Source organism: Delphinapterus leucas, chromosome 1, assembly GCF_059928025.1.
Source record: "Delphinapterus leucas isolate spDelLeu-1000000601 "Yukka" chromosome 1, BTC_Dleu_Yukka2, whole genome shotgun sequence".
Lineage (NCBI taxonomy): Eukaryota > Metazoa > Chordata > Mammalia > Artiodactyla > Monodontidae > Delphinapterus > Delphinapterus leucas.
In genome coordinates, this window is record NC_143129.1 from 57,691,252 (window position 1) to 57,711,634 (window position 20,383).

Here is a 20,383-nt window from a genome sequence, read left to right on the forward strand (position 1 = left end):
ACCATCACTAGTACTTAGGAATATTAATCATGTTTTTCTTGAAGACAGCTTAAAGAATGGAATCACAAAGTACCCATGACAGTTATCATTATTTTACCTATACTATCAGTAATTTGTCGTATATTATTCTGCTAACAGTATAAAATCTTCACTAGTTACAATGTATTTACAGTATATAAAGCACTGTACTAAACATATACCAAGCATAGTCTCTGTCTCTCTTCAAAAAAAAAAAAAAAGCTTGGATCTGAGAATAAACCCACAAATGCTGACAACAACTCTTACGTTCTTACCACCAGATACCACTTTTCTCCAGAACAACAAACCACACACATAGCATTCAAAATATCCTTTATTTTCACCACGGTTATGGTTTTATACTGTGCTAAATTATAATTGAATTGGTATCCCTTAAGCTTCAAATTACTTTGACATTTTGGTGACAATGTCTAAAAACATGGATACAACACAGGATTTCTGTTTTGTAAAGGCAAATGAATAATCATCATCGAATCCAGAAATAAACTAAGAGAAAAAGAAACTAAGGATATCTCAATGAGAAAATTCACAAGAAATGACAGGAAAAATGCCTGTGGTTTACTGACTAAAGCTCAGTAACTACGAACCTGTATACTCATATGGATGAGGTTTCATAATCATTGATTCAGAGTCATTACTCATTTTACTCTTCTCTTTGCTTCCTCAAAAAGATATACCGACCTTGAGCGTGAGAAATTAAATGAAAACTGCCTCAGGCAGATAAAAACATGACAATCATCCTGGCAATGAAGACAAATCACCATGTTCATTACAGTCAAGCTACCAAAAGAAAACTCTAGATCACACTAAACTAAAAACATACTTACGTTTATGTTTTCATTACACATGTAGGAAATTGCCAGTTACTGAAAGTAATTGTAGGATATGCCATGTAGGAAATTGCCAATTACTGAAAGTATTCAATTAAGACTAGAATCTTATAAATACCTTATACAAATATTTATTGAGTAAATATACAGATATAACACACAAATAAAATGGCAAAATTGTTACATGTTTAGATAAAAGATGGGAAACTAAATGTAACTTAAAGGCTCAAAACACTAATTCATTATCTTGGACGCAGGATGTGTCCTTCAAAAATAGAAGGGTAAATACCCAAGAGAAATGAAAACATGTCCACGTAGAAACTTGTTCATGAATGTTCAAAGCAGCATAATTCATAATATCCAAAAAGTAAAAACAATTCAATGTCCATCAACTGGTGAATACATAAATAAAATGTGATATATCCATATAAGAGAATATTACTTGGCCATTAAAAGAAGCGCTGATAGATGCTACAATATGGACGAAACTTGAAAACGTTATGCTAAGTAAAAGAGGCTATACACAAAAGGCTATATATTGAATGATTCCATTTATATGAAATCTAAAGGCAAATTTATAGTCACAAAGCACATTAGTGGTTACCTATGGCAGGGGGAGAAGGGGGTGCATTGGGAAGTGATTGCTAATAGGTACAGGGTTTCTTTTTGATGTTATAAAATTGATTGCCGTGTGACTGCAAAACACCATGAATATACTAAAAACAACTAAATTGTACCAAAGGGCAAATATTGTGTGATTCCACTTACATGAAATACCTAGAGTAGTCAAATTCATCAAGACAGAAAGGAGAATGGTGTTACCAGGGGCTGGGGAGAGAGAAGAATAGGGAGGTATTTGTTTAATGGATACAGAGTTTCAGTTTAGAAAGATGAAATACTGTGAGAAGAATGGTGGTGATGGCTGCACAACAATGTGAATGTACTTAATTCTACTGAACCCCACACTTAAAACTGTTAAAAAATAAAATGTTTAAAATGGTAAACTTTATGGTATGTATATGTTACCACAATTCAAAAAAACCCAATTGAGTTGTAACTTTAAATGAGTAATTTGTATGGTATGTGAACTATATCTCAATAAGCTGTTAAATAAATAAGTTGTGTGGGTATAAAAGTAAGAATGTTAAACTTGCCACCACGATAGGTTAACTCCAAGTCTATAACTGTAAAAGTTGAGTGGCTCTGCTAATAGACTCTGGTTAGCCTGGAGTAAGATAGCCGGATGTGCCAAGGTCAGGGTGCTAGTCTTGACACACTCATTACCCTCACACTACATCCTCCACTGAGTGATTTCATACTCTCCTGTGACTTCAACATCCTTGTATATCTTCATATGGGACCTGGTCTCTACTTTTGAACTCCTGCCCCTTTATTCCTCAATGCTCATTGGACAGCTATTCCCAGGTTTTTGAAAAACTCTCAAACATCACATCACAAAATGGAGGGTAAGAACAGGAGCTTGAAGTCAGAGAGACCTGGACTTAGCTGAGACACCACTTAGCTGCATAGTCTAAGGGAAGTAACTAAACCTTTCTGGGCCTCTACTTCCTTACTTTTAAAATGAGAATAATTACCTCACAGGATTATTCAGAGGGTTAAACCAGATAAATGCATATAAAGTACCCGGAGGTTGAAAAACCAAGCATATAGAAAATACTGAACACATGTTCACTGACTTCCCCTACGAACTTGTTCTGCTTTATTCTCAAATTTAGTTAAAGGGGTCACCATTTTCTAAATCTACAAAACTTGTTACTATTGATTCCTATTTGTCTTTTGCATTATTCTTCAAATTCTGTCAATCTACCTCAGAAAAGTCTTTTTAAGTCTCTACCCTCAGTCATTATCAACACTTTAATTTAGGCTTTTATCATGTCTCATTCTGGCACAATTTAATTGTATCTCTCCATCATTAGTCCACCCTCCATGCTAACATAAAATTATCTTCCTGCTTATCTCCTACTTTAAAATATCTGTTCAAACTTTAGCTTGGTACTCAGCATAGAATGCTTCAAACACTGACCCTCCACTGTCCTTTCCAGTCACATCTACTCATCTTCACATACTTTACACTTTTTACCTTGTGAACTTCTCACCATTCCCTAGATGTACTCCTGGCCTTCACACTGTTCCCTCTGTCTAGAATACCCCTAACTCCTTTACTTAACTTGGGAGACTTTTATTAATCCAAATCTATTTCAAATGACATCTTCTCAGGGACTATTATTTATCTGTTTACATATCTGCCTCTTCACTATATTGTAAAGTAGTGTGGAGTATGGATAATGGGCTATATTCCTTTCTGTATCATCCTCAGCGGCTGGTGATGAAGAAAAAATGAAGGAAGTCAATAAAGAATGGAAGATCTGGATCCAGTTACATTAAGGTATCAGAGCCCAATATAAAAAGTCACAGGTTAATTTTGCTCCAAGGTAAAGGCCAGAGATCCTAGTGTTTGGTGCAAGTCACAACATAAAGTTCCAACCAGTGAAATAAACTATTAATCACAATATTTAAAACCAAATTCTTTCTGATTTTTTTTCTTTTTGCTTTACTTTGCTTGTTAAGACTTTACTGGAAAACTATGAGCAACTGAAAACTAAGGAATTACTAATCTTTATAGGCTTAAGGAGCAAAAACTGACCCCGCTGCAACTATATAAAAAAATATATTATTACTTGGATGACTAAGCAAGTTTTAGAATGGTTATTGAGAATTCTACTAGCTTTCAGCTTATGTCAAAAATTAGAATCTCTGATTTTGGAAACTGAGATTATCAACAAATTCTAACGCTGAAAGACAAGTCCAGATTACATACCTATGAAGTGATAAATTCTATTCAAGGTTAGAGGTAGCTCAGCACTCAAGATTATTGGGCATAGACTAGAAAAACTGCTATATGGTTGATGTCACCATTAACTACCATTTGGACCTAATATCTCAGTAAAGAATATCTTCTGATTATCTAAGGGTTTGATAATCAATGGTTCTCTAACTTAAATTTCTACAAAATGAGCATGAAAAAAGATACTGGCGGCCAGGAGAAGGTGGGATAACAGCTGAATAATTTTTTTTTTTTTGAAAACACACTAGGATATTTTAGATAAATAAATAAATAGCTAGGAGATTTTATTCCTTAGGATGCTGGCTCTCTATAAATTTATCGATTTACTTAGTGACTTGATGAATTTAAGTTAAACTATTTTGTTTTAGATAAGAAAATCAAACCAGTTATTTGTTAAGGAAAGTCTTTGCATATAAAGCACATATTTTTTTCATTTTATTATTCAGATTGCTCAGAAATTACATAACCACATGGAAAGAGTGAAATCTGATCATTTAAGCATGAGACAAAAAGGACAAGAAAATTCTACTTTCAAGAATAGATTCGTTGAAAATAAGAAAGAATGTATGTATATGTATAATTGAATCACTTTGCTGTATAGCAGTAATTAACACAACGTTGTAAATCAATAAAAATAAATAAATAAAAATTTTAAAAAAGAATAGACTCATTGAAGCATTTGATACAAATTCATTGAGAGAAATAAACTAAAATACTGAAGCAAGTTCTTTTTATTGATTATACCTAATAATTAGCTGCATTTATATTAATTGGATTTACTTAAATATGAGGCAAAAATAAATACAAATTTTATTAATGTTGGAGGTTATTTTACTTAGCACATATTAATATACTGAAAATTCACGTGAACATAATTTAAAAACAGAAAGCACCAAAGTGAAACAAGAGGTAGAAAAACAATTATCAATAATAGGGAATGCAAAATATTAAATCACCTTTTTAAAAATATCACTGAATAATTAAGGCACCATGAATGAATTCACTAGAGATAATTTCCAAAGTATTATATATCATTCTAATATTCAGAAAAGGATTATACTTTATTCAAGGGGCTAAAAACTAATACATAGTTTTGACCACAAAATCACTCAAAATAAGATTTAAAAAATTACTGTGCAACCTCAAAGAGAAACATAGTTACAGATGAGTTACAAAAAAAAAAAAAGGGCTAACATACCTCAGCAAAAAATACCTCAAACCAATTATCCACCATACATAGCTTATCCTAGACTTTCAATGTTAGTAAAATAATAGAAAAAGAATGATAAAAAAAATAGATCTCAGTAGATGACAATAAGGCATTTAATAACAACTCAGTATTCAACTTTAATTGATACTACAGAATATCAAATATAAAAGTTCTTCATGTGAGAAAAAGCATATTTATTTCTAGAGTCAAAATCATATTTTAGTCAATAATGCTAGCTATTAACTCTAAATATTTAAATAATAACAGGAGTTAACAGTGGTTGTTGTTAAACATTTAACACTGCGGCTCCTGAAACACCACCATCACCCCAACCACCACCCCTCTCTGATCTGTAACAGTTCTGGAGTATAAATAGTCCCACCATGTCTAATTTAAAGCTATCACTGCCATGTCACTATGGGAATTGGGAACAGATGCACAAAACTGGCTTCTGCTTGCTGCCTCCAACAAACCACTGAGTATTAACTTATTGAGCTCTTACTATCTGATAAGCACATGCTATGAACTTTACACATCCCCTTTCATTTGACCCTCACAACAACATACAAAGTAGATATTACTTCATCTTACAAATAAGGAAACTGAGGCTTAGGGAGATAAAGTAATTTGCCTAAGGTCACATTACTAACGAGTGGTAGAGGCAGAATTTAAGAATATCTTTAATCACTTTAATTATCATTCTTCATTCATGACCTATTGTTATTAAGGAGTCATGCATGGCCTGATTTGTAAATTAATCAACTCATCCATTTATCTCCTTATTTGTACCGCAACATATATTGGTAAAACCATAATTCAACCCCTAATGAAAACAATACCAGTGACTTACATCAACCTATGCATTCCTTCCCTTCACGTCTGCTTAGTTCTCCCCAGCAAAGGTATATCCTAAAGTTGGTGTTAATTATTCTTTTTAAAGCCAGGTTTACATCCCAAATATCTGTAAAGAAAACCTCAGATTCTTGACAACTGCATTACGTTGCTTTTTAATAATCTTTCAATATAGATATCGTCCTTATTTTAAATATGAGGAAGGTAAGGCTCAAAATAGTCAAACCAACTCACCAAGAATTACTTAGCAAATAGATGACATAAAAGGAGTTTGAAAACAGGTCTTTATGTCTCCAAAGACCAATCTTTTCACTAAAATATTCTGCTTCAAAAATAAGGTGATTTTAAATATCAGATAATTAATCAGTAATAAACTAGAGCTCACCATAAAGATCAAAGTACCTCCTTACCATCTTTAAAATTAACTGTAATATACGCAATATACAATATGCAATATATGCAATATATATGCAATATGCAATATATGCAATATGCAATATATGCAATAAAAACCAATCATAAGTATAATAATATTTGAAGGTTAATTTTTTTCTCTTATTAAAAATAATATGCAAAATTCCAATGGAAAAAATTAAAGAAGTCAAGAACAAATGGAAGTGTATACACACAGACACAGACACACACACACACACACACACACACACACGTGGTGCTCTTGATTGGGAAGACTACATACTGTAAAAAATTGCAATAGTTCTTCTATTAATTAAACAGTTGGCAAACAGGAAGCTAAAGTAAAGTATTCCCAGAATTTAAGAACACATTTAGAAAATAACGCTTAGACAAAACTGATTTATAAATATATAACTAAGATTGGAACATTTTTATTTATTAAGTCTACTGAAAAAAGATTCCAAGGTGTATCTTCATGAACATACAGCATTATTATTATTTTAAACCATTAATTGAGCTCTTACTATAAGTTAGGTAACGTGCTTGACACATACTATCTGATTTAATCCTTATAATAACTTCATGACATTTGTAATACTAGCTCTATTTTATCGTAAAGAAAATAGAGAATCAGATAGGTTATGCATAAATTTTAAACAGAAAATTTTTTTTTACTTTTATAATTGGAGAAAAGGCTATTTCATTTTGCAGGAAAAAAAACACCTTATTGCTTCTAGAAATAGAAAAATCTGTGAAATAAGAGAAATTCCAGGGAACATTTAAAAACAGACATAGAGACATTCAGAATATTTTAAACATAAACACTACCAAAAAAAGAAAATTACAAGCCAATAACTTTGATGAATATAGATGCAAAAATTCTCAACAAAATATTAGCAAACCAAATCCAATAACACATAAAAACGACCATATACCACGATCAAGTTGGATTCATCCCAGGGTCACAAGGATGTTTCAACATACACAAATCAATCAGTGTGATACACCACATCAACAAAAGAAAAGACAAAAACCCCCCGATCATCTCAATAGATGCAGAAAAAGAATCTGATAAAATTCAACATCGATTCATGATTAAAAACTCTTACAAAAGTAAGTATAGAAGGAACATATCGCAACATACTAAAAGCTATTTATGACAAACCCACAGCCAACATAATACTCAACAGTGAAAAGCTGAAAGCCTTCCTGGCAAAATCTGGAATAAGACAAGGATGCCTACTCTCACCACTTCTATTCAACACAGTACTGGAAGTCCTAGCCACAGCAATCAGATAAGAAAAAAGAAATACAAGGCATCCAAACTGGAAGGAAAGAGGTAAAATTGTCATTATATGCAGATGACGTGATACTATATATAGAAAACCCTGAAGTCTCCACACAAAAACTACTACAACTGATAAATGAATTCGACAAGGTAGCAGGATACAAGATTAACACATAGAAATCTGCTGCATTTCTTTACACTAACAATGAAACATCAGAAAGGGAAAGTAAAAAAAGAATCCCTTTTAAAGTCACATCAAAAAAATAAAATATTTAGGAATAAACCTTACCAAGCAGTGAAAGACTTACATGCTGAGAACTACAAAACACTGCTAAAGGAAACTGAAGATGATTCAGAGAAATGGAAAGATGTCCCATGCTCTTGGATTTGAAGAATTAATTTTCTTAAAATTAATATTGTTAAAATGGCCACACAACCCAAAGCAATCTACAGACTTAATGTGATCCCTATCAAATTACCCATGACATTTTTCACAGAACTAGAACAAAAAAAATCCTAAAATTTATATGGGAGAATAAAAGACCCAGAATTACCAAAGCAATCCTGAGAAAAATGAACAAAACTGGAGGCACAACCCTCCCAGATTTCAGACAATACTACAGTAATCAAAACACCATAGTATTGGCACAGAAACAGACATATGAATTAAAGGAACAGAATAGAGAGCCTAGAAATAAACCCAGACACCTATGGGCAATTAATCTTTGACAAAAGAGGAAAGGATATATAACGGAGGAAAGAAAGTCTGTTCAGCAAGTGGTGTAATGTAAATGTAAATGTAAATCAATGAAGTTAAAACACTCCCTCACACCATACACAAAAATAAACTCAAAATGGCTTAAAGACTTAAATATAAGACATGACACCATAAAACTCCTACTAGAGAACATAGGCAAAACATTTTCTGACATAAATCATAACAGTGTTTTCCTAGGTCAGTCTCCCAAGGCAATAGAAATAAAAGCAAAAATAAACAAATGGAATCTAATCAAACTTATAAGCTTTTGCACAGCAAAGGAAATCATAAACAAAATGAAAAGACAACCTATGGACTGGGAGAAAATATTTGCAAACAATGCAACCAACAAGGACTTAATTTCCAAACTATACAAACAGCTCATACAACTCAATAACAAAAAACCAAGCAGCCCAATCAAAAAATGGGTAAAAGACCTAAGTAGACATTTCTCCAAAGAAGATACACAGATGGTCAATAGGCAAATGAAAAGATGCTCAACATCACTAATTATTAGAGAAATGCAAATCAAAACTACAATGAGGTATCACCTCACACTGCTCAGAATGGCCATCATTAAAAAGTCTACAAATAACAAATGCTGGAGAGGGTGTGGAGAAAAGGGAACCCTGCTACATTGTTGGTGGGAATGTAAATTGGTTCAGTCACTATGGAAAACAGTATTGAGTTTCCTTAAAAAACTAAAAATAGAGTTACCATATGACCCTGCAATCCCACTCCTGGGCATATGTCCAGAAAAGATGAAAACTCTATTTCAAAAAGATACATGCACCCCAATGTTCACAGGAGCACTATTTACAATAGCCAAGACATGGAAGCAACCTAAATGTCCATCAACAGATAAATGGATAAAGAAGATGTGGTATATATATACAATGGAACAGTACTCATCCTTAAAAAAGAATGAAACAATGCCATTTGCAGCAACAAGCATAGACCTAGAGATTATCAAACTAAGTGACATAAGTCAGAAAGAGAAAGACAAATACCAGAGGATATCACTTATATGTGGAATCTTAGATAAGATACAAATGAACTTATTTACACAGAAACAGACTCACAGACATAGAAAACAAACTTATGGTTACCAAAGAGGAAAGGGGGTGGAGGAGGGATAAACTAGGAGTTTGGGGTTAGCAGATACAAATTAATATATTTAAAATAGATAGACAACAAGGACCTACTGTATAGCACAGGGAACTATATTCAATATCCTGTAATAAACCATGATAGAAAAGAACATGAAAAAGCTTATATATATAGCATATATATATATATAAAACTTTATATATATATATATATATATATATATATATATATGAATCACTTTGTTTTATGCCAGAAACTAACATTGTAAATCAACTATACTTCAATTTAGGGACTTTCCTGGTGGCACACTGATTAAGAATCCACCTGCCAATGCAGGGGACATGGGTTTGATCCCTGGTCCGGGAAGATCCCACATGCTGCGGAGCAACTAAGCCTGTGCACCACAACTACTGAGCCTGCACTCTAGAGCCCGCAAGCCACAACTACTGAAGCCCGCACGCTCTAGGGCCCGCGTGCCACAACTACTGAGCCTGCATGCTGCAACTACTGAAGCCTGTGTGCCTAGAGCCTGTGCTCCACAACAAGAGAAGCCACCGCAATGAGAAGCCTGTGCACCGCAATGAAGAGTGGTCCCCACTCACCGCAACTAGAGAAAGCCTGCACACAGCAACAAAGACCCAACGCAGCAAAAAAAACACCAAAAAACTATACTTCAGTTTTTTTTTAATTTTTAATAAAAAAAGAATATTTTAAACACATACTGAGATCATGTAGAAAGAAATAATTTGTTACAAAGGTTTTAAGTTACAAATAATTTGCTTATTAGCTCTATACCTCACTTCATACAACTAAATCAATCCCAGATAGAATATAATTAAGCATTAGCAAAACAAATTTTTTAAATAATTAACTATAAGGATATATTTGAACTAACTGTTAAGATAAATTTTCTAAATAGTCAAGAAATGAAGAAGGATCACAAACATGCTTTAAGGTTTGAATAAGTCTTTTAAACTGCACAAATTTTGTTTGAAAACAAAAATATCTGGGATAAATGTAAATGATTTTAAAACCTACAATGTAGAGTAACTGAAAATAAATGAAATATCGCTACATATACTCAGATTCCACTTGATAGTCAAGAGAAACAAGAGGGTCTATGTGAAAAATACTCAAATATTATATTACAAATATAAACTATTTTACAGAAAAATATACCACTTCACTAATAAAATAAAAATACAATAGTAATATTATATACCTATTAAACTAATAATCATAAAAATGTTATTAACTAAGTACCTAATGAGAGCTAGATATCTTGTTTCAGTTACTATTTATAATAACCCTACAAGATGTTATCACCATTCCACACTTTACTGATGAGAAAATGGAGGCTCAGAAAGGTTATGTGAAACTTTCTCAGTCATATAAAACTAGACAACCACATGGGTAAAAACCTGAACCTACTCATCCAACTCTAAAGATCTTTTCTTTTTCCTCACCCTATGCTATGAGTAAAACACAAATCACAGAAGTATAATAAAGCAATGCTTAAGCCCAGATTTGGTAAAGTCATGGGGGGAAACTGTACTCATAAATTGTTATGGGCATTATTAATGTGTTATATCTTTCTAGTGGAAAATCTTATAATATATAATGAGCTACGAGATAGTCATATTCTGCAGTATAGTCATTCCTAGTATACCCCCAAAGAAATAAGCCAAATCGGGGAAAGGGGGGTGGGGCACGTATCCATAAGGAGAAACTGTAATGGAAAAAAACTATAAACAATTGAAGTGTCCAACAGAGCCTACTTCAACATTTCAATGTAATAGATTAGCAGAGTATCCCACATCCTCAACATTTTTATTATTGGTCAACAGACAGGAATGTATATGAAACAGTCTTAAATGAAAAAAAGGAATACAACTTACACTGTTTATAACCATTTTAAAAATATACATATACAATGAGAAAAATAAGACAAATTTGAAGTGACATAGCCTATTTTTCTCTAAAGCTACTTAACTTCATAACAAATTATTTTAAGTTTGAGCATATATATGACTATGTCATATAACATTTTAAAATTTATGCTAGTATATTGCATTAATGACCTCATAATTGATGAGACCTTTGTTCCCTGATGTTATGGACTGAACTGTGTGACCCTAAAGTTCGTATGTTGAAGCCCTAGGCCCCAGTGTGACTGTGGGCCTTTAAGGAAGTCATTAAGGTTAAATGAGGTCATAAGGGTGGGGCCCTAATCTAATAGGACTGGTGTCCCTTTAAGAAGAGAGAGAGACAATAGAGTTGCCTGTGCACAGAGTAAAGGCCAAGTGATAATACAAGAAGATAGCCCAGTCTACAAGCTGAGGAAGCCTCAGGAGAAAGCAGCCCAACCACACCTTGATCTTAGACTCCTAGCCTCCAAAACTGTGAGAAAATACATTTATTTTTTTAAGCCACCTAGTCTGTGGTATTTTGTTATAGCAGCTCTAGCAGACTAATACACCCAGAATACATTTATTTAAAAACAGAAGAATTATACTGATATGTTGGATAATTTTAAATACAATAAAGTTACATGTAAATAGCATAAATTATTAAAGTTCATTGCCTAAGTTTTTAAAAATATATTTATTAACTTCAAAGTTGCTTAACAATAGACATCATAAATATCATAAGTGACAAAACGTTGGACTGACAACTGCAAGACAGCTTAAAAGCAACAGATGAGTGACAAACTGCTAGCTGGGTAGGGGTTATGCATACTGAAATGCAATGATTCTTAGGAGAAATGGCAGGAAAGGAACATATTTCTCTGCATTTTGCAAAGAGGTCTCTTTTAATTCATTACGATATAAAGCAAATAGACAAGATCTGAGGTATTATATGTACATCTTATGAACTGAGTACTCTATTTTTTTTCTAATTTAGGTACTGACTCCCTAGAATAAGTGAGGAAGTCACCAGTTACTTAATTAAATAATGTGCTGTGTTCCCAGTACCAAGAGCAGTGTCTGTTGATTTAATGTATAAGGCCTTTTTGAATTAGATTTTTTATTAATAAGTTGATTAAATTTGAATGAGACTATTAAAAGAAAATTATCTTGAAGAAAAAAAGTAAAGCTTTCTAATTCCTAAGTTAGGAGGTCTTTAAAAATGTAACACGGGGAGAGAGGATATTGTTATTACTATGACATTATAGATAAAGACAACATATTAACTGTAACCAGAAAGGAGAACTACATAAGGTATATTTAATTTCTTTTCCTACTTTTTTTATTTAAGCTTTCAGTCCTATCTATACCTACTGACAGAGGAAGAAAAATAATTTAGGAATAAAATTGCTTCCCAGTAATTTCTCCTTTTAAGTGTTATACACATGGGATATATATAGTTTACATCCCATGTATATTTATATTTTATAGTTTCTTCTGAGTTTCACACAGCTAATAAGTGACAGTTATGTAGACTATATGGTATTTTGTTGATTTTATATGTCATAATCTGTTTAGTTAATCCTCTTTTATTGGGTGTTTCAATTTATTTCCACTATTGCAAGCATGGAGACACCATTAGACATGGGCCCAAAGCAGTTGGAATTACTTTTAGCTATAAGAAGCACAAGTGTTATTTTTTATATTGTAGCAGGTGAAGGAATACATACTGTATAGCTGGAGGGTTAAACATAGTACAGTAGTGAAACCTCTGAGCTTTTACCTCTTCAATTGGTTAGTAACCCTGAGTATGGTATATTTCATTGCTTTAAGCATGAGATTAACTGTATTCAGCTATGACACAAGGAATTGTTACTTATATATGCTCAGACATACACATGCTCAGAACAGATTCAGATTCACAGAATTTAAGACTAGCACATTACAATTTATTTACGTTTGGTAATTATAACAAATTCAATGATCAGGTTTTCTCTTTCCTATTTTTTTAAAACTATATCCCTATCAGTTCACTTTCTTAATAGAAACAATATCAAATATATACTGAACACTGTAAATCAACTATACTTCAAAAAAATGGAAAAAAACATTTTGAATGAAAACACATTAAAAAAAATAATATATATATATATATACTGAACAACCGCTACGTGCCAAACACTATTTTAAATGTTTTAAATACATACTATATTATTTAATGCCCCTCATATGCTGCAATTCCTATCAAACAAGAAAAGTAACAAACACTAGTGGGTTTCAAATTTTAAAATATATTGATTTTCTTAAAGACATCTATATTTTAATAATTTCACACCTTGCCATAATACTATAATAGCAACTCTGATAAGAACACGTTCTACTCACACAGCATTTGTGAATAAATGCTACATAAACTATAATTTACATAGTGTTTCCAAATTTCATTTATCACTTTGTAAGAAAGAAATTACTATCCCATAAAAGTGTAAACAGAAATTCAGAGATTAAATTTCAAAAATGAGAATTGGCAGAGATGGAAGTAGAATTCAGGTCTCCTGGATCAATGTATTCTTTCCCCTGTGGGGAATGAGAAATGAAGAAAGGTTCACAACTGCAGAAAGTTAGAAAACCACTTACGTAGACTCTAGGCTGGGTAGAAGCTACCGCCCAAAGAGAAAAGGAAATCTCTACACAAGAACTAGCTCCAGTCTTTGTATTAAACAGTATATTTCTGCCTTAAGAGCTTGACTCTCCACTAGTGAAGCACTTAGGAGATATCATAGTTACTGCTAAATAAAAACTGCTGATCTGATTGGTAGGAACACTATGTACTGTTCTTTACTTCCTGGACCTGAAATCCCTTACAATAGCACCTTAAACTCTGTTTAAGCCTCCATTTGCATAATTATTATATGATATTATATTATTATATTATAAGATATTATGAAGTAATAAATATAGAATATTTTATATCACTTTAAGTAGACCATAAATGTGTAAGAAGCAGGGACACATTCTCAGAGCACCTCACACATAAATGGGCTACCAATAGGTTGGCATAGTTGCTAAAAACTGAAAGTTAACTACAGAAGTCCAAAAATGTTTGTAAATACAAATACCAAAAAAACCTCAAAAACCTATAGACTTCTTTAGTCAAATGTATACATGTTAACCACTGAGAGGCACTGATTCTAAGAATTTCTTTTAAACTCTTTATTTCCTTTGATGCTCCTTTACTTAGATCATCCTATGATCACCTGGAAAGGAAATAGACATACTAGTAACCAAGGAAATGCAACAACCTAGCCTTTCAAAAATTTTAGCAGAATGTTAATAGAGGCACATCAAGAAAGACTTTATTCTTTTGGTAATTATCTATAAGCCAAGGGTAAGAAGAAAACATATTTACTTAATAGTATAATTAAAACTCATCGGGCAAAGGGAAATCTAAGGGAGGACAAGGTTTAGGAGAAATACTGAATTTCTGGCACAAATATATTTGAAAAATTACTCAATTTTTCACTTATATTATTTTTAAAGAAATTAAATTGTACTCCAATAAGAAAATTATTCAACAATTCCCACAGTTTTAGAAAGAGTTTAAACTTCTGCTGATGTGGTCAATCTCATAACAAAGATAAGGTAAAGTTTCAGTGTTAAGGTTTTCAAAAACAAAAAACAAACATAGGTCCTAACTCATAATTGGAATACTTCATCAGATAAGGTCAATCATTTCCAAGGCAATCAGATAAAAATTTAAGTTCTTTTTGTAGTTTAAAATGCTATCTCAATATAAAACTTTTTAAAATTTAAACAAGTCCTAAATGAGTTTTTTTAAATGTTGAAGACTCTGTTATCTGAAACGCATCAAACACGAATTTCTATTTTGTCATCTAAAGAAATATTCAAGATTTGCATCTTCTGCTTCCACATTCAAATTGTGTATTACTATGACGTGAGCAAATCAAAAGCCCCACTTATTAAAAGCTATCAATACACTTCAGCTCTAAATAGTTCTAATAACATTTGTCAATTTTTATGAAGAGATAATAGTAGAAATTCTACCTTTTAATTCTCAACTTTGTCAGAAGATGATTTGATAATTTCTCCCTCTAAATTGCATTTAATGTACAAAAGTAGATCAACGGGATGAAAAAGGGTAAAAGACAAAACAAAACAAATAGTTTTACACAGGTCCCAAAATAGAGTTCAAGAGTATAATGTAATAAAAAATTTCTTCTAAATCCATTTTTTACTATTAATTACTATCATTCATTGAGTCTCTAAAACAGTGTTTATTACTTTCTAAAAACTGTACTAATTAAGTAAATTAGTTTATAATGAGCAAACAGAATGGTTTATTATAAAACACAAATATTAAAATTCCAACAGTCATTAAATCTGAGCCCTCCCTCTTTCCCCTTATTCATCACAATATACCTTCTCTTACTGGCTCATTGGTTGATTCTCCTTTTAGACTCAGCATCCTGGAGAAGCCACTGGAAAGAGTAGAGAAAATGCCACGGATGAAATATCCCTGCTGCTCAGACTCCATTGACCCCACTGAAGTCGGCCACCGTCTAACAAATCTGATACTGCAGCGATGCTCTGGCTCTGAAAGAGATCTGCTGAATGGAACCCGAAGTGACCGAGTGTTGACCAGGTTCTGCTTCTCCATTGATGTTCCAAGGACCTCATTAGCAGAGGAAGAAACATTATCCCCAACCATCTTTGGCAGGACCTCTTGTTGTGGTTCATCCAAGCCTCCTTTATTATTTTGCAATTGCTCCCTTTTGCCCCCTTTCCACCTAAAGCTGGGATGTGTTTGCCACCGATAAGCACCCAGTGGCTTTCCTAGATTGGAAACAGCCTGTTCATTTTTCTTCCTCTTGCTTTTCATTGGACCACACCATGGATAACTCTTTACGCTTGTTCCTATCTCTGAATGTGCATAATCAGGTTCTGACAAAGATCTTCGATAGCTCGGAGGACACGGTGATGTTTGTCTCATCTTCCATGACTCCATTTTTTAACAACTTCTCGAAACTTTAAATTTCCACTGCTCTGCCGTCTTTGCAGTTGAACCACACTTGTCCGTGCAGTCCAAAACATTCAACTGCTTAAGCAGCTTTCTTTGTGCGGCTTTGAACCACAGCAGATGTTGCTGCTTAAGAGCTGGTGTCATGTTATTACCCCATTTTCCCAGATCTCCGAAATTTCAGCAAGCACCCAAAAACCTCCTGTCTGAAGCAAATTATCTTCATAATACAGCAAAAGAAGATCATCTCGCTTCCTGCAGTAGGTTATATTTCTGCACTGAGTTTTCAGGAAATGGTGTTTTTAAAAAATGAGAAGTGAAATGAAAGCGATAAAAAAGCCACAAACACCTTTATGGACCAATAGCAGTTAAGTGTTCACTATGTGAATGACACTGGGTTAAAAACAGATTGTGAAAGTACTCAAGCTGACATCCACACTTTCCGGAAGAAGAAGAAAAAAATCTGCCTAAAAGCCTGCTCTCTAAGTGACAGCTCTTCAGAATAGTTTTTAAAGTTTGCATTTCAAGAGAATCCTTGTTATTTACACCACAACTTCTCTCAAAGTTAATACTGTTTTTCAACTAATAGGTAAAGTCATATACTGTTCTGTGCAAGTAGGCATTGCAAAGATGAGGAAAAATGGACAAAATAATGTCAAAATATAAAGCTATTTTTAATGTAAACATACTAGGGAGAATTTTAAAAGCACAAATGGATTAAAAAAAAGGGATAGAGGATATTTGCTATGAACTATAGCAAAGGAAAAGGAAAGTCTTGAGGCAACATCTTGTGGAAACTGGAACACAGGAAAGTACATACTTAAATGATTTCTAGAAGGGAAAAGTTTGCTTTGAAAATCTAATTGGGATAAGTTGTCTGGAAAAATATTCCCTATCTATTTAACCAAAGAAATTCCTTTATTCCTCTTTGTGCTATTTACAAGTTAAAAAAAAAAGAGCTGACTACCTAAAATTTTGTTAAAGCAAGTACCTTATATTGAACCAAGATAATGAATGCCAAGTTTTTGGCTGGTTAATTTTTTTTTCAACTGTCTGCTCATAAACTCCTGAAAATAGGGGTTTCGAATGGAAAGCCTGACAGACTTTAGACCACCAATAAAAGAGATATAACACAGCAATCAAATCACTTTGCAAGTTGTATAAAAAAATGATGATTTCATGTGGAAAACTAAAAAACCATCCATTTATTTGTAGAATATGTACAATGAAAAACAGTTCTTACACTAAGTCTCTTTCTTATTACTGCCAAATAGTGAAGTTGGTAACATATCTATTCTTTGAAACATATTAAAATGTTCTAGTTATTTCCATTATCATAAAGCAATAATCTCATCTTCATTTGTTATATAGTCTGTAAATTTACACATTTCTATATTAAAGAAGTTTTGAAGAACTTGGCTTTCCCAAAAGCATAATATATCAAACTAGAGTGTATTACAATTGTAAAATTTTCCCTTGTTTTAAAAAAATACTTAGAAATGTCAATCTGCATAAAGAGAAAAACAATAAACATTAAATTCTAATCTCTATTTATGGCACATCACACAATCCACAAAAACTAATCTGTGATGGAAAATAAACCTAAATGTAAAATATAAAATGATAAAGCTTGTAAAAGAAATCACAAGAGAATATTTTTGTGAACTGAAGGTAAGCAAAGATTTCTTAGAGTACAAAACGTAGTAACAATGATAGGAAAACATTAATAAATATGAATTCATAAAAATCAAAACCTTAATATGTCTAATAAGACATATTAAGAAATCAACAAGCAACCTACAAAATGGGAGAAAATATATACAATACAAACATCTCACAATTTGTACCACAAGATATAAAGAACTCCTACAACTTATTAATAAAATGAAAACCCAATTTTTAAAAGTAGGCAGACAGAGCTGAACAAATCCTTCATAAAGAAAGCTATATGAATGGTCAATAAGCATATGGAAAAAGTACTCAACCTCATTAGGATTTAGAGAAATGCAAATTAAAGCCATAATGAGATATCACTCACATTCACCAAAATGGCTAACACTTAAAGGGCTAATAACACCAGACGTTGGTGAGGATGTGGAGCAACCAGAAATCTCATAATTAGTAATAAAATTAGTATGAAATGATACAATTGCTATGGAACAAACTTGACAAATTTTTTTTACAAAGATAAACACACATCTACCCAATGCACATCAGTTCCACTCACAGGCACTTACTCAAGAAAAATAAAAATACACAAACTTGTACTTCAATCTTCACAGCAGCTTTATTTATGATACCCATAAACTGAAAACCACCCAAATATCCATCACAGTAGAATGGATAAACAAATTGTGATGTTTTCATACAACGGTATACAACTCAGCTATAAAAAGAATAAACTACCAATAACAAAACAATGTGAATGAATACCACAGATATTATGCCAACAAAAGAAACTAGACACAAAAGAGCACATACCATATGATTCCATTTCTACAGAGTTTTAAAACAGGCTAAACTAATCTACAATGGGGGAAAAAATCAGGAATGCAGTTGTCAGGGGTAGAGGCATTACTAACAAGAAAAGGACACCAGGAAGCTTTCTGGGGTGATGGAAACTTTCTAAGTCTTAATGTACATGTGAGTATGGGTGTGTTTATTTGTCAAATTCATCCAACTGTTCCCTTAAGATTTATGCATTTTTCCTTAATTAAATTTTACCTTAAAAAACTGTAAATACTGTACTCTAGTTAGTAAGTTTATTTATCCAGTGTAATGGGTTAGCAATTGTGAAAGCACTTTCTGTGTATTTTAGGCTTGAGGAAAGGAGTAAATACATTGAAGAGGATGAATGAATGGATGGATGAATGAATACATACATACATACATACAGACAGACAGACAGACATACCAATACTGGAACAAACCAATATTATGCAACTCCTGATATGATGAACTGTGAAAGAATAGCTTGTGATTTTTTCCTGCCCCCCCCAAAAATATTGCATAACCTAAATTTAATCACAAGTAGCATCAGATAACCTTGAATTAAAGAAGATCTACAAAATAACTGTATCCTTTGCTTCAAAAATGTCAAGGTCAAGAAAATCAGAGAAAGGCAATAGAACTGTTGTAAATCAAAGGAGACTAAGGAGAAACAATTAAAAATAATGCATAATTTTGGATTTGATCCTAAAGTGGGGGGGAGAAGCTATAAAGAACATTATTGGGACAATTGACAATATTTTAATATGGAGTATGGATTAGATAATAGAACCATACCAACATTAAGCTTCCTGATTTTGATTATGAAAGAAAATGTTCTAATTCTTAGGAAATTCACACTGAAGTATTTAGGGATCTAGAGGCATGATGTTTCCAATTTACTCTCAAATGACTCAAGGAAAAAACTATGCATGTAAAGGTAGATAAAATATGACCAAAGAAATGGGGCAAACTGTACACAATTATTGAATCTAGGTAAAGGGTATATGGGAGTTTCTTGTACGCCTGCAAATTTTCTATAGGTTTGAAATTTCATCAAAATAAGACATTACACAAGCAAAATTTTTTTAAATTTCAAACTACTTCCTTTGGGTCTGTAAGATATTTTTATTATTAATAATGTAATATTATTAATATTACATGTAATATTATTAATACTATTTCAGAGTATCTTTTGAGTAATACATATAACAAAGTATCTAGTTTCACAGGTTTCATGAGAGGGAACTTAATCAAGATCACCCTATTAAAATACCTCAGTGAAAAATTAAATTAAAACTACAATTTTGAGAAAAGTTGCACCACAGGAGTAGAACTTGAGCCTCATAATCAACATTGTAAAATTCAGAGACTCAATGTTAAATGAGAAAATACTTTTACACACTAAATAGGTAAGGTAAAAATAACTGCCATAGTTTCTAAGGAACTACTATAATTCTTCTAACCATAAACTTCCCTATTTAAGGAATATGGAAATGGAAAATAATAAACAGCACAGAAAAACATTCAAGCGAAATCAGAAAGCAAAAGAACTATAGATTGAAGAAGTAACAGTCTCTAAGTA

At 32.5% G+C, this 20,383-nt stretch overlaps 1 protein-coding gene across 18 annotated transcripts in view; it reads right to left on the reverse strand.

Annotated features, from left to right (window-relative positions):
* The window catches only part of RASAL2 (RAS protein activator like 2), a 393,146-nt gene that overhangs the window by 247,942 nt on the left and 124,821 nt on the right, over nt 1-20,383 (reverse strand). For 4 of the 18 annotated variants that reach the window (XM_089920164.1, XM_089919995.1, XM_089919891.1 and 1 more), the window contains exon 1: nt 15,714-18,027. The exons of 7 other annotated variants lie outside the window; for them this stretch is intronic. In XM_089920164.1, the coding sequence (XP_089776290.1) occupies nt 15,714-16,299 (586 nt within the window). In that variant the 5' untranslated portion in view covers nt 16,300-18,027. Of the gene's footprint in view, nt 1-15,713; nt 18,034-20,383 lie in introns of those variants that run through there. 7 more of the 18 variants (XM_089919904.1, XM_089919911.1, XM_089920053.1 and 4 more) reach the window with 7 other exon arrangements.